The sequence below is a fragment of the Piliocolobus tephrosceles genome, chromosome 10, assembly GCF_002776525.5.
Source record: "Piliocolobus tephrosceles isolate RC106 chromosome 10, ASM277652v3, whole genome shotgun sequence".
NCBI classification, from domain to species: domain Eukaryota; kingdom Metazoa; phylum Chordata; class Mammalia; order Primates; family Cercopithecidae; genus Piliocolobus; species Piliocolobus tephrosceles.
Window position 1 is genome coordinate 74,232,970 of NC_045443.1, and position 16,142 is coordinate 74,249,111.

Consider the following 16,142-nt stretch of genomic DNA (forward strand, 5'->3'; position numbering starts at 1 on the left):
CTCAATAGTGTTATTTTTTTTTTTTATTTTTTAATTTTTTTTTGAGACGGAGTCTCGCTCTGTCGCCCAGGCTGGAGTGCAGTGGCCGGATCTCAGCTCACTGCAAGCTCCGCCTCCCGGGTCCACGCCATTCTCCTGTCTCAGCCTCCCGAGTAGCTGGGACTACAGGCGCCCGCCACCTCGCCCGGCTAGTTTTTTGTATTTTTTTAGTAGAGACGGGGTTTCACCGTGTTCGCCAGGATGGTCTCGATCTCCTGACCTCGTGATCCGCCCGTCTCGGCCTCCCAAAGTGCTGGGATTACAAGCTTGAGCCACCGCGCCCGGCCGTGTTTTATTTTAAAAAGTCATTCCTTTAAGAAAAATAAAAATGGCATTCCAAAAGGGGGGAAATATTTTTGGATAGTGCTAGTAGACAGATAAAGAGGGAATCTTTAGCCAGGTGTGGTGGTGTGACTGTAGTCCCAGCTACTAGGGAGGCTGAAGCAGGAGGATTGGTTGAGCCCGGAAGGTTGAGTCTACAGTGAACCAAAATCATGCCACTGCACTCCAGCCTGGGTGACCGAGTGAGACCTTCTCTCCAAACAAAAGAAAGGGGGACAGTCTTTTTAGAAAATGATTTTAAAATGTCTTAGATTTTTTTAAGTAAAAGGATTTTAAACAGGCATATTTATGGTTAAATAAGTCTTAATAAGTTGGAGGGGCATCTTTAAATTAGTATTTAGAGGGGGTTTGGGAGTAGGAGGGAAGTTGGCTATAAAAGGGCAATATGAGGAATCCTTTTAGTAGTGGAAATATTCTGTATCTGGACTGTATCAAGGTTAGTTTCCTGGTTGGGATATGCTACTGTTACCATTGTTGTGATATGCTACTGTGATATGCTAGATGTTGCCACTGTGGAACAAAGGATATTTAGGATCTATCTGTGTTACTTATTACAACTGCGTGTGAATCTATAATTATTCTAAAATAAGAAGTTTAATTTAAAAAGGGGCTTCTGAATCTAGGTGGTGTATATACTTGACTATGTGATTCTTTCAAATTTACTATATAGTTGAAAATTTTCCTTATAAAATATAGGAGAAAAGAGATTCTCACATAGCAGCGCATCACCATTATATTTTTATAGTACCATTTTATGTGCCCATACACTCTCTCTCTTCTGAGTAGTAAATCTTCTCTAATGTCTTGATACAAAGTTCATACTTACTAGAAAAAAAAATTGGATTAGTTATTTTGCTACAGCATAAAATTAAAGCCTGAAATTGATGTTTAATTATTACTCTAAGTTAAAATTACACATTTAGTTCAGAAAATGAATTACAGTGGCCAAATTGGGGAAGACATGGTCATTTATATGAAAAAAAAATCCCACTTATTTCAGTGGAAGCTGATAGTATGAAAGGGGTGCTAAAAATGTGTAATGTAACCTTAGCTTTTAGAAAGATAAGTATTCAGTAAGGAAAGCAGTGTTTATACTCTGCTTTGTTAGACCACAGCTGTTTTGTTGTTGTTGTTGTTGTTTTCTTTTTGTGTGACAGAGTTTCATTTTGTTGCCCAGGCTGAAGTGCAGTGGCCTGATCACGGCTCATGGCAGCCTTGACCCTTGACTTACCTGGGCTCAGGTAATCCTCCCACCTCAGGCTCCCAAGTAGCTGGGACTGTAGTACAGGTGTGTGCCGCCATGCCCAGCTAATTTTTGTATTTTTTGTAGAGACATGTTTTTGCCATGTTGCCTAGGCTGCCCTACAACTCCTGGGCTCAAGCGATTCTCTCGTCTAGGCCTCCCAAAGTGTTGAGATTAAAGGCATGAGCCACCGTGCCCTGCCTTGAATATCTTACATAGTTTTGTGACCTAAGGTAACTGAACAGAGACTTGATAACTGGCTATAAGTTTGTAGGGGCTCTTACATGGAAGAGGCAGTAGACTTAACTTTGGTTGCTGTAAAGATAAAATTGTGATAGATGTTACGAAGAGTTATATAGGTTTTATACTTACATGTATGGACTTTCTCACAACCAGACCAGTACAGAAATGAAATGGAAATAACCTCTGGAGTGTTGAGCACTCTGCCTTGATCTTCGTTCAGAGACACATATCTTCATTCAGTGGACTCTAGGAGCCTATGGATTGTTTGCTTTTATTCTTTATCTCATTTTAAGATTTTAATATACTGTTTATCATTTGAAATGTCTACTCCAGGCAAGCATCTTCATATTTCCTTGTGTGATAAAATTCTTATACTTTCAGTCATTCTAGTTGTCCTTGTCTCTCTGGTTATCAGTGCACCTGTTAAAAAGGGGTGGTATTTTTCATGAACTATTTGCTAGCCAGTGTATGTGTTAAGCAGTTAGTATCGTCTTCTGTATTTGACCATATAGAACCCACTCCTATAACTTCTATTCTTATTTTCCACAATTTTAGCAAAGTTATTTAAAATTGTTTGATGCCTGTCTCCAGAAGACAGACACCAGCACCTTGAATAATACTGATACATAGTGTGCAAATTTGAATGAATGAATTTCACCTGCTGTTGCATGCCTTCACAACGGTAACAATGATTCAGATTGAGATTACTTGAAACATGCAAAAACTTTCTAATTTTTTGTTTCTATACAGGAATTTCGGCAGAAAGTAATGTTAGGAACTCCTTTCCTAGTTATTTGGCTGGTTGGGTTTATAGCAGACCTAAATATTGATTCTTGGCTCATTAAAGGGCTAATGTATGGTGGTGTTTGGGCTACAGTACAGTTTCTTTCAAAGTAAGTGTATTGTTTTTAACTATATTTTAAACTGTACATGAAATAATATAATTTGTACTCGTATAAAATTAATGTTTTGTATGTTGTACGTTTGATCTTAATTTAAAGAATTTAGACATCTATATGTGAAATCTGACATTTCTTTAACATTGTTATGTTAATTAAAATGATTCAAAGGCACTTTAATGATAAAAGTCTAGCATATAATTTTTAACACTAAAACATAGTTTGAGAAATATTTGAAATATTTCAGTAAAAGTAAATTTCAGTCTGTTGAACTCTAAATACATATATTGTTAATTTCTAGGTGATTATAATGCTTGAGCTCACCTTTCTGTAGGAATTATATTTTCCTCTAGAAATTAAGGCATAAGCAATAAACAAGGAAGAGGCTTTATTTCTAGTAGCAGGGTAAAGTCTAAGCATAATTATGAAGTAGGCTCAGTTTTTAAGATTATTTTCTCCCTCTTTTTTCTTTAAACATCATGATCATTCCGTTTTCTTTTCTTAGGTCTCATTGCTCTAAAGTTACCTTTCCAGCAAACCTAGGCAGGTGTCTGTAATCTGGTATTTCCCATCTAATTTCCAATCCTTTAGTATCTTATTTTCACTTGCATTTCAGAAAAGAATTCTGAAAATAATTCACACAGAGATGATAATGACTAGTATTATAATATGCTGAGTGGCTTAAATGTAGTTAATCTCTTTTTAGTATTTCTAGGCGCTCCAAGAGGTATAAATAGGAAGTCACTAAGACTTTCTACCTATATGGATAGTTGATTCTGTTTATGTTTAATAAAATGTATTAATGTTTATTTTTCCCCAATTTTAAGTATTAAAAACACAACCCTTCAGTTTCACTGAGCTAGCCAGTTCATTCTACTTGAAAAGATGTGCTCCAACTTTTGCTGGCATGTATAGGTAAGGAGAAATAATGATGAAACAGAGAAAAATGTGAGGCTTGGTTTGTATTCATTTGTCAAAATTATAACACATCTTTGGTGAAAAATCTGCTGGATGATAGCTACTGTATATACTAAAGTCAGTTACTGACTTTAAGAGAATAGGAGTGCACTAAAATTCTGAAATTGAAAAGCATATGGAATATAATTTAAATTTGGGGGAATTAAAAGGAACTTCAGAATCTTGCTGAGTCCTTCAGCTGTGAACTAATTTTTGTTGATGACTGTGAAAAATTAAGCATCCTGAACTCTGGATTCTGGTGAAACCAATACGTACTGTACAAAATGTGTGTCATTTTCATTTAAATAAATATTCATTTTTACAATGAAATATAGAGCTCATATTTTATAAAACTTGTGTTTTACAGATCCTTTTTCGATCATTCAATGCATAGTGCATTGCCCCTTGGGATATATTTGGCAACCAAATTCTGGATGTATGTGACGTGGTTCTTCTGGTTTTGGAATGATATCCTTTGGTTATAAAGATCATACCTAAAACAAATTTTGTTTGTTATTTGAACAAATGTTTAATAATTTTACATTAGGACTGAACTCATTCATAATGCATTAAAATAGTGTTCCTAGAAAAATAAGTAAACTAATATAATGTTTTAAAATATTTAATAGGTTGCTTTTGAAAGCTGTGCTTAATAACAACATATAAATAATAGTAGCTGTCACATATTGAGTGTTTAAAAGACATTTTTTGACTACTCATTTAATCCACATTTCATAAATTAGTATTGTTATCCCCTTTTTCCCCCTTTTTTTCTGTATTTTTTATTTTTATAGATTCAGGGGTTACATGTGAAGGTTTGTTTTATGGATGTATTGTGTAATGGAGAAAAGAACAAGCATCCTCATTTTAAAAAATGGGTAAAGGACACAAACACAAACAGACATTTCTCCAAGGACATACAAGTGGCCCAACGTGAAAAAATGTTAGACATCACCAATCATCAGAGAAATGCAAATTAAAACTACAATCTCACACCAGTCAGAATAGCTATGTTTAAAAGGTCAGAAAGCAACAAGATGTTGAGGATGCAGAGAAAAAGGAATGCTGTTGGTGGGAATGTAAATGAGTGCAACCCTATGGAAAACAGTATGGTTATTTCTCAAAGAACTAAAGATAGAACTACTAGCTGGGCACTGCAGCTCACGCCTATAATTTCAGCACTTTGGGAGGTCGAGGTGAGTGGATAATGAGGTCAGGAATTCAAAACAAGACCAGCCAATATGGTGAAACCCCATCTCTACTAAAGATACAAAAATTAGCCAGACATGGTGAAACGTGCCTGTAGTCCCAGCTACTCGGGAGGCTGAAGCAGTACAATTGCTTGAACCCGAGAGGCGGAGGTTGCAGTGAGCTGAGATGTGCCACTGCACTCCAGCCTGGTGACAGAGCGAGAGTCTGTCTCAAAAAAAAAAAAAAAAAAAAAACTGCCATTCTACTCAGCCATCTCCGTTTTATAGTTGAGCAAAAGTTAGGCTTAAGGAGTCTTAGTCTCTGATCAAGTTGGGACTGAAACTTGTATTTTTCTCATTAAACATATTTTAAGCCTTTCTACCAAATGGTGATTTTTATGTTTTGGTATCAAACTAGTTTCTCTAAATATTTTTTTAATACCACTACTTACTTTGCTGTGGTAAATAAGAGTTAATCTTCTCTCCTCGTCTCTTTTGCCTTCATGAAAAGCATGTATTTTCACACATTTGCTAACTTCAGCAAATTATCAGTGTAGTATACTCCCCTATTTAAAAAAAAATTTAAATATTTTTAACCTGTTGCCCAGGTTGGAGTGCAGTGGCACAATCATGGCTCACTGCAGCTTGAACTCTGGGGCTCCAGCAGTCCTTCTGCCTCAGCTTCCCAAGTAGCTGGGACTATAGGCATGCACCACCACGACTGGCTAATATACTTTTTAAACTAATATAATTAAAATTGTAAGTGTGCCTGTGTGCCAATAAAGAAAGCAAGCCAATGCCAATTTTTGATATTTTTACATAGAAAAAGTTAAGTCAGCAAGATAGACCGATTCATTGTAATAAAGGAACATGTTTCATAAATGTTGACTAAATATTTTTCAAAACATTACAAAAGTATATGATATGTTTTAAATGGTATGCAGTTTTTCATGACTTGTAACTGTTCTAAACAACTTTAGTTATTAATACCTGGTTTTGTTTCACAGCCTTGCATAACATAATGTTGTATTATTTTTATTAAGTAGCCTTGTGTTTTAGTCGAAACACAAAATGTGCTTATTTTATTTTTGAGACCTAAGGCACAGAATTGTAACTACACTTTTAATTCTTATATTTTTACTGCATTATGTAATTACTTTCAGAAAGTGTAGTACTTTTAAATATTTTCTTAGTTTAAGTATCTATTGAAATTCTTCCATATGGCAGTTTTCACTAGCAAATTCTGGCCTTGTATTATACTTTGACTTAAAAATTGTTCCTCAAGGATTTATTAAGCATTAGAATTGCCGTATTGGAACACTTAGTATGAGTAAAACAGATCTGTTGGTTTTCATTACCTCATCTATTTTAAACTCACAAAAAGCGTTGACCTCTGAAATGACTTTTGTATTCCAGACATATTTTCTAACTTTGTGTTTCCTAAATTGGACATTAAAGTTGGTGTTCAAGGAAAAAACTCAGAATCAGATCTCAAAATAATGTTAAACTGTTTCTGTACTGTTATGTGTAAGCGGCAAGAAGCAAGAAAATCAGTAACTTACCAAATAATGAAAAATTAATGCTAGAGAGCATTATATAGTAAAATTTCAATTTTTTCCTTTATTCAAAGTTAATATAAAATAGCTAAAGCTAGAGAAATAGTATAAAATAGCTAAAACTGGGAATTGAAAATAAGAAAGGCAAATTTTGAAGGGAAGACCAGAACAATCAAGTCTATTTAAGCTTACCCTATTTGAATACTTCTGCCTTTAAAATAGATTGATATAGATTTCATTTTGTAAATACACTGAATAAGTTGCATGCAAATTTTTCAAATAAAAATTGCAGTATGAGAATACCAAGTTTTATTCTTACATGTCTGTAAAGGGGAGATGATAGTAGCACTGTGTCCAAGTTCTTGAGAAAATAAACACCTGAAGACATACCTGACATGTAAAAAGTGTTAAATAAATGCATGCTATTTCTGATGACTTGTAAAATCTAAGTTTATATCCAAATTGATCTTAAATATGGATTCACAATTCTTTTTTTTGTTTTTGTTTTTGGTCCGTTTGTTTTTGTGTTGGTTTTTTTTTTTGTTTGTTTTTTTTTTTTTTGAGATAGTGTCTCGCGCTGTCGCCCAGGCTAGAGTGCAATGGCATGATCTTGGCTCACTGCAACCTCTGCCTCCTGGGTTCATACGATTCTCCTGCCTGAGCCTCCCAAGTAGCTGGGATTATATAGGTGCACACCACCATACCTGGTTAATTTCTTATATTTTTAGTAGGGATGGGGTTTCACTATGTTGGCCAGACTGGTCTCGAACTTCTGACCTCGTGATCCGCCCACCTTGGTCTTCCGAAGTGCTGGGATTACAGGCGTGAGCCACTGTGCCCGGCAGGTGGTTTTTTGGAGACATGGTCTCACTCTGTCACTCCCAGACTGGAGTGCAGTGGCACAATCACGGCTCACTGCAGCCTCAACCTCCCAGGCTCAGGTGATCCTCCCACCTCAGCCTCCCGAGTAGCTAGGACTACAGGCATAAGCCACCATGCCTCGCTAATTTTCGTACTTCTGTAGAGGCTGAGTTTTGCCATGTTGCCCAGGCTAGTCTCAAACTCCTGGGCTCAAGTGGTTCTCTTGCCTCAGCTTCCCAAAGTGCTGGGATTACAAGTGTGAGCCCATGCCTAGCTCACAGTTTATTTGAACATTTGTGTGTGCGTAAATGATACTCATGGAATATGCGATGAAAGCACAAATTAAATCCCAGTTATGCAAAGGAAAATGTTATACTTGATGTTATAAAAGAGCTGTATTGCTAGGCCCTCTATGATTTTGGAACTATGTTTTTCTCCCAGTTTTATACTTCTAAAGCCAATAAGAGAAGCTTAAGAAACCTCTAGGAAGGAAACAGAAAAGAGCACAGAGTAGGTTATAATGGAGGCACAAAGGATATTAGACAGGAAATAGCCACAAGGCTCATAATATATGGTGCTGATTCATGTACCATAAGATAAAGTAGCAGTTGTCCAGGATTGCTTCTGATGACCTCAGGCTCCTTTCTGTTGCTTTTAACACCTTTCTTGTGCAACTCATGGCTACATATGTAATTAAAACTGATTTAGACTAGTTTTGAAAAATAGAATGATAGTTGTTTTTCATTATTCACAGTAGTTCTGTGAAGTTGCTGCAAGCTCTGAATTAGAAAATACTCAACCATTGTTCCTAAGAGAAATAACAGAGTTAGGTTCCTATGTGGCTGTGGTCACAACAGTATTGATCATCAGTTGATCACTACATAACCTTGTTTATATGTGTTTCTGTTTTAAAAAACCTTAATATGTATTGTTGATTCGTTAATATTGAACTTATGGCCAACAGCACTACAGCTCATTCCTGAATGAAGCTTATCTCACATATATTTTTTCTGTAAAGCACATCACAGCCTCCTTGTGCTTAAGAGCATGATAGCACTTCAGCACTGTGCTTGAAGGCCCTTTTAAACAGCAAGATCAACACAGAAGCACAAAAATATGGCCCTAAATAGACCATGTAAAGGACACTTGTTTATAGTATGAGAACTAAAACAAGAAGACAGAATGTTGCTTTGCTCAGCCTCATATGAGAATGTACGCATTGGGTGACTCAAATTTTTCACTGTTGTTCATGCCTTGTTGAATTCATGGCACTGAAAAAGTGCCATGAATATTGATTTTGGTGTTACAAATCAGTTTTATCAAGGAGGTGTGAGGATCAACTATATAAATTTTATTTTGGTTTCCTACGTAATATGATGCCCAGCTTATTAAGTTACTTAAGTGTTTTTATGGTGATAATGAATTTTACATTGATGTAAGCTATTTGTTCTAGTAAGTTCTTACTGTTCCATTCTTTGAATAATTATTTCCCCATAAAACACCTTATGTTTATTTGGTGCTTTTTGGTTTATAGTTTTTCAGATACATTATTTTACTTGGTTCTCTGAATAATTGAGATTAAAAAAAAACTATACAGATCTTAATACTGTTTTCTAACTGATGGAAAGACTGAGGCTCTGAGAAGTTGTTACGTCTTGCTCAAAGTCACATAGGTGGGAAATTGTTAAGAGTTTGATGTCAGACTCAGCTCTCTGTCCTGATTCAGTGTGTCTTCAAATGTCCTTATATTACACTCTGAATATAATTTTAAGTTCATAAACCTTCCTGGAAAACAGTTTGGCAGCCTCTAGAGTGATCTTTAATAATACTCTTTAATTGGATTGGGTGCGGTGGCTCACACCTGTAATCCCAGCACTTTGGGAGGCCGAGGCGGGCAGATCACAAGGTCAGGAATTGAGACCATCCTGGCTAATATGGTGAAACCTCGTCTCTGCTAAAAATATAAAAATTTAGCCGGGCGTGGTGGCGGGCACCTGTAGTCCCAGCTACTGGGGAGGCTGAGGCCAGAGAATGGCGTGAACCTGGGAGGCGGAGCTTGCAGTGAGCTGAGATTGCGCCACTGCACTCCAGCCTGGGCGACAGAGTGAGACTCCGTCTCACATAAATAATAAATAAAAATATCCTTTAATCTCTTATCATATGTCAATAAATAATCAGATGTAAGATCAAAGATTTATTTACAAGGATGTTTCTCTTTGTATTATTTATAGTAGGGGAAAACATGAAAACAACCTGAATAGCCAACCTAAATAGGGGGAGAGTTTTATCAGTTATGCTGCCTATGGAATGGTATTACATAACCACTAAAATACTTTCCTGCCTGAATGATTATTAAGATATAATAAGTGAAAAAATACTAACATATTTACAGAATGAAGTTTAAAATGCACAAAGGAAAAGAGCTGGAAATGAATATGTATCATTTTAGCAGTGGTTATCTCTAGGAATTGTACTCGAGTGATTTTATTTGGTTTCTTGCATTTTTACTTACTTTTAAAAATTTTTCTCTGACTATGCTTCTTATAATTAAACAACTCTAAAATTCACTGACATAGCCAGTATAATCACCTGCTTATTGTGTTGACAACACTTGAAATATTGACAAAAGTTATTAGAAATTTTATGTCTGAAAATAAGTAATTTTTCAATGTGGCTTTAAGTTAATTGAGATTTAAACTCAAGAAAGATATGAACAGTATGCAGAATCTGGGATGATTACATATATTAAAAAATCAAAAATGTGCAGAATTAATTATCTCCTATGCATTTCCTCTTAAGCATTTTTTTCTGTTGGTTACTTGTTAGATTTCTCTGTTTTCTGTGTATGTCTCCCAGTTTCCTTTTAATACCCTCTAAGCTTTTTAATGTCCATCTTCAGGTATCCAGTCACCACTTTTCATGAATTCTAACAATATTGCTATAAATATTTTTGTATATCTTTTTTTCCCACAAGAGTTTCTCTGAGGTTATTAAAGATACTCTGTAATTTACATTCTCAATCATGTGCATTTGACTACTGTAAATGAAGACGGATGTGAGGGGAGGGATCAGTATCTTCCCCCTCATTAGAGAGATCCTTGTTCAGCACCTTTTCTTCACTCAGTTGCAGTCTCAACCTTGATATTCATCACATTTTCCTAGGTACTCTGGTTTATTGATCTATCTGCCTATGTTAACATTGTATAATCTCATTACTGTAGTTTTGCTCTTAAATTGTATCTGAGCAGGGCAATTTTTCCAAGTTTGTTATTTCTCAGGAATATCTCAGCTCTTTTGCTAAGGAAGAGCCTTTTGCTCTTCCATTTAGATTTTTTTAGAATAAGCTCTTTGAGTTCCACGAAAAGCCTTATGCCTTTAAAAAAATTTTTTTGACAGTCTTGCTCTGTTGCCCAGGCTGGAGTGCATTGACGTGATCTTAACTCACTGCAACCTCCACCTCCTGGGTTCAAGCAGTTCTCCCACTTCAGCCTCCCAAGTAGTTGGAATTACAGGCATACACCACCATGCCTGGCTAATTTTTGTATTTTTAGTAAAAAAGGGGTTTCACCATGTTGGCCAAGCTGGTCTTGAACTCCTGAACTCAAGTGATCCACCTGCTGTGGCCTCCCAAAGTGCTGGGATTACAGGCATGAGCTACCATGTCCAGCCAGCCTTACACCATTTTGATTGAGATTCTATTTGAGCTGTAGATTGATTTAGAGAAAGTAACTACTTTTGGTACTTAAACCTTTTATGTTTTTTAATGAAGTCATATAATTTCTTATGTAGAAGTTTATATCTCTTGTTAGATTTATTTTTAAAAGAATTTAAATGTTTTAAATTATGACTTTTTTATTTTTAATTAAAATTTCTATTTGTGTCTGGTTTATAGAAATGTAGCTGATTGGTTATTGCCAACAACCTTGCTAAAGCCTTTTATTATTTCTAATAATGGGGTATTTTGGATATATGACATGGGATAATCATTATGTATAAAGACTTTTCATTATGTGAAAAGAAAGAATTTTTTCTTTCTACTCTTTATGGCATTTAATTCCTTTAGTGATCTTATTATATTAGCTAGGATCTCAGTACACCGTGGAATAGACACAGAATGAGTATCCTCATTTTGTTCCTGACTTTAAAGGGTATCATCTTTAAAAGATGGACTTTAAAGGGCTAGTATTTTACCATGGAGTGTGATCTTATAAAGTGTTTACTTGAATTTTATAAATAACCTCTCCCTCTACACCCCCCCTTTTTTTTTACTTTTTGTGAATTGTGTATTTTTTCTTTTATGTTTTTAATATTAAATAATATCTTAATAGATTTTTCTAATGTTGAACCACTTACGCATGTCTGGAGTAAACAAACATGGGCATAATGTCTTATTTTTCTATACGTTGCTGGATTAAATTTGTTACTAGTTTTGCATGTACATTTGTGAATGAAATTGTTTTATAATTTTTTTGTATTTGTTTTGATATCAACATGATAGTCTCAAAATGGGTGGAGAATTGTTCTTTTTTTATGTTATTTGAAAGGGTTTAGGTTAAATTGAAATTATTAACTACATGTTTATTAGATTTTCTAAAATCATTTTAGCTGGAATTTGCTTTATGTTTAAGAATTTTGTAATATATATATTGTATATTTATGTATTTTAGTGATTTGTCCATTTGTTTTCAAATGTGCCACATTCTGTTTTTTTAAACTCAACTGCTGTACCCCCTCTCTCATTCCTAGTATTAATTAGAGATATTTTTTAGTTACTCTATTTTATTGGATTTTTTAAAGAAACAACTTTAGGTTTTATTAATCCTTTCTATTTGCACTTTCAGTATGTTTTATTTCCTGTTGTCTGCTTGTTTAGTTTTTTCTTCAGCTTATTAAATTGTTTAGTTTTCATTGATATTTTCTATTAGAAACATTTAAGTTTAGAAAGTAACAGTTTATATACTACCTCAGCTGCATTCCATACAGAAGATTAAGCTTCTTAATTAGGTTTCTCAAGTCACTATATCATTACCAAATTTTTATCTATTTGCAGCGTCATTTATTGAGAGACCTATGGCAAAATTTTCTACTGTGTTGCTGTATTTAGGAGTTTCTCTTTGCGATTCAGTCAGTTTTTTGCTTTACATGTTTTGGAGTTTCATTATTAAGTATGTATAAGTTTAGAATTCTTTCTAATGAGTTGAACCTTTTATCAAATATATAGTGACCCGTGGTAAGAAGCATTAGCAATGACTATTTTAATTAGTATTGCTTTAAATAATTTATGGCCTTGAATTTTTAAAATGTCTCTTGCAAATAGCACGTAGCATATAGGAATAAGCAAATCCTGAAGAGTGGACACTGAATTTCTGAACCAGTTTACCTCTAGATTTGTGTTTGTTTATCATCTCTGGTCTCCATGGGGTTTTCTTACTAGCAGCTCAGCAACACATTCAAAATGATTTAGTTTTTTTTTGTTTTTTTTGAGACAGAGTTTCACTCTGTTGCCCAGGCTGGAGTGCAGTGGCGTGATCTTGGCTCAGGGCAACCGCTGCCTCCCAGGTTCAGGTGGCTCTTGTGCTTCAGACTTCCAAGTAGCTAGGATTACAGGCATGCGCCACCACGCCTGGCTAACTTTTGTTTTTATAGTAGAGACGGGGTCTACAAAAACTAAAAAAATTAGCCGGGTGTGGTGGTGCATGCCTGTAGTCTCAGCTACTCAGGAGGCTGAGGCAGTAGGACCTTTTCAGGAGTTAGAGACTGCAGTAAGCTCTCATTATGCCACTGCACTCTGGCCTGGGTAACAGAGTGAGACCTTGTCTCTATTAAAAAACTTTCTACTCAAGAACACATTTGTTACCATTGAGATTAAAAAACAAGCGGTATGTTTCAGAGGATGTTAATCATTGTCCCTCAGATTTTCTTAATATACAGTATGCCTTTTCAGGATGCAGTATTTAAAATGGAGGTTATATTTGTATATTCTATATGTAATTTATAAAAATGAAGGTTTTCTTTCCTTTTATCTGAAATTTTCTGTTAGGATCTCTGAATTCTTTTCTATTTGATGTATTTACTACTACTGGGATAAAACTATCCATGTGTTCAATTATGTTTGTCATCTGTGTTCATACTTTTGTCTCTAATCTTTATTATTATCATTGTTATTATTTTTTGAGACGGAGGTCTCCCTGTGTTGGCCAGGCCGATCTTGAAGTGCTGGGCTTAAGTGATCTTCTGGGTTCAGCCTCCTGAGTAGCTGGAATTATAGGTGCATGCCACCATGTCCAGTTTTTGTCTCTAATTATTGTTTTGAGTTTTCTTTTTTTCCCTCATTTACTGATTGTCAGTCTTTTTTATCCTCCTTGTGTTCATCTTTATAAATTTTTAGTTCATATATTGTGTAATGGTTTCGTTTGATCTGTTTTTTTTTTTTTCTAGAGTCACCCTTTTCATTTGGTTCTAATTGTTTTATGATCTTATGTTTAAGCTTTTATAGGATTTATATTTTAATTTAATTATGAAGCATCTTTGGTTAATTTGCCTTTGTCCTTAATTTGTGTTTGTCCAAATTTGCTGCTGCTTTCCATACTGGGTTATTTGCTTTGTGAATACTGTGCACATTTTTTCTGATTTATTATTTTTGTTTTGTTTTCAAGTACTCTAGCATGGTTGTTATGCCATTTCTTTTCATCTTTCATCTTGCTCGTGATTGACCTAGGCAAATATATTCAGACTTTTATGTTTTCTCTGATAATATTGTAGAGCAATCTTTGAAGTTTTTCCTGACCCGTTTGGTACAAGGATATTGAAAGAGAGCTCAGTTGTAAATTCTTGCTCGGAAACTTGTGTTTAGCTGTCTTAGGAACTGAACAACGAGATCACTTGGACTCGGGAAGGGGAACATCACACAATGGGGCCTATCATGGGGAGGGGGGAGGGGGGAGGGATTGCATTGGGGAGTTATACCTGATATAAATGATGAATTGATGGGTGCTGACGAGTTGATGGGTGCAGCACACCAACATGGCACATGTATACATATGTAACAAACCTGCACGTTATGCACATGTACCCTAGAACTTAAAGTATAATTAAAAAAAAAAAAAAAAAATCTTGCTGAAAGTTTTTCCTGAGGTTTTATTCTGTGCAGCCTTAGAGATAGAATGATGTTGGAATTATCCCCCACCAGCCATCCCCTCAATTTTGTTAAGTCACCTTATTAATGACAAGCCTTGGTTTTTCTTGATACTTAGTGGAAGCCATGCAGTAGTATTCAGGGACTTATGTTCCTGAAGGGGTTTTCCTGACTTGTTCAAATTATCTACTCACCATTTCAATTATTTTTCTCCAGTTGAGTAGGACTGAGGAGTGGAGTATGTATTAGTCAGTTCAAGCTGCCGTAATGATATACCAAAGACTGGGTGGTTTAACAACAGAAATTTGTTTTCTCACAGTTCTGGAGGCTGGTAGTTTGAGATCAGGGTGCCAGCATGTTTGGGTTCTGATGAGGGTGGTCTTCCTATCTTGCAGATGATGACTTTCTTGCTGTGTTCTCACATGGTGAGGAGAAAGAGTAAGAAATCTCTCATTCTACCTTATATAAGGAAAGCCACAATCCTATTGGATTAGGCTCTCACCCTTATGACTTAATTTAAGCTTAATTGCTTCCTAAAGACCACATCTCCAGATGCAGTCAGATTGCAGGTGTTAGGGGTTCAACATATGCATTGTGAGGAAACACAATTTAGTCCATAGCAAAGGGCCAGGGTGAAATAGATGAGAATTCTCATCTACAGTTTTTCATCCTACTAGTACAGTAGAGCAGGGTTAGGAGCTACCTCAGGCAGCCTGCCTTACCAGAATCATCACCTTTTTGTGGCCTTCAGTTTTGAACTTATGATACAATGTGGTCTGTCCTCTTTTCCGAAGTTGTTGCCATTATTTTTGAGAGGCGCTTGGTTTGTTTGATTTACTGTTTTAAATTCATTTTGCTGAGTATTATGGTAAATAAGTTTAGTGTATGAATTTCTATTTTTGAAAGAAAGCCTAGTTAGATAAGTTTGTTTAAAAATAAAATGAGAGCTGCATTTCGTAGCAGACATCAAGAAAACATCCAACTAGATTAAAGAATTAAATGTACAAAATGATTCTATAAACATTTAAGTGAAAGCATTGATGGTAAATACTTTAATTGGAGGGCTGTTTAAACATAAAAGCAAAAATATAAATTAATAAAATAGCACGTATTTGTCTCTTAAATTGGCAGCATTTTTTGATTACTGCCAATGCAAATGTACTAATCAGTCATATGTTGTTAATGGAGTTATAAATTGATATATCTTGCTGGAAAATAGTATAAAAGTATCTATATATCTATATCTCAAGCCTTAAAAATGCTCATACCTAAATATATTGTTTTCATAATATTTATTGGCATAGAAAATTGTGTTGAGCACTTTGGCGAGGCCGAATAGCATAGGTCATACGAGTCTGAGTTTTAATACTTGCTCTACCTCTAACTCACTGTAATCTTGGACAATGTAGCTTCTGCTTCAGTTGTATCATCTGTAAAGGGATAATAGCAGGATTTATCATAGGGTTCTTATACTGCTTAAATGGCACATAGTTGGTGATTAATATGTTATTTTGTTAATAATTAGATACATTATGATACCAGTCATAATTAAAAATGCAGAATATACCAAAATTAAAAGAAGTTTAATTCTGGGTTATAGAGTTCTTGTTTCTTTCTGCTTTTTTTAGTGTTTTCTCATTTTCTCTAATAATAAAATTAATACTGAAAACAGCCATG

At 35.1% G+C, this 16,142-nt stretch overlaps 1 protein-coding gene across 2 annotated transcripts in view; it reads left to right on the forward strand.

The window, feature by feature from the left end:
- ZDHHC17 (zinc finger DHHC-type palmitoyltransferase 17) overlaps positions 1-16,142 on the forward strand; it is a 90,389-nt gene that overhangs the window by 61,033 nt on the left and 13,214 nt on the right. For both annotated transcript variants that reach the window (XM_023217954.2, XM_023218011.3), the window contains 2 exons: positions 2,618-2,760; positions 4,091-4,191. In XM_023217954.2, coding sequence (XP_023073722.1) covers positions 2,618-2,760; positions 4,091-4,191 — 244 coding nt within the window. The remainder of the gene's footprint in view (positions 1-2,617; positions 2,761-4,090; positions 4,192-16,142) is intronic.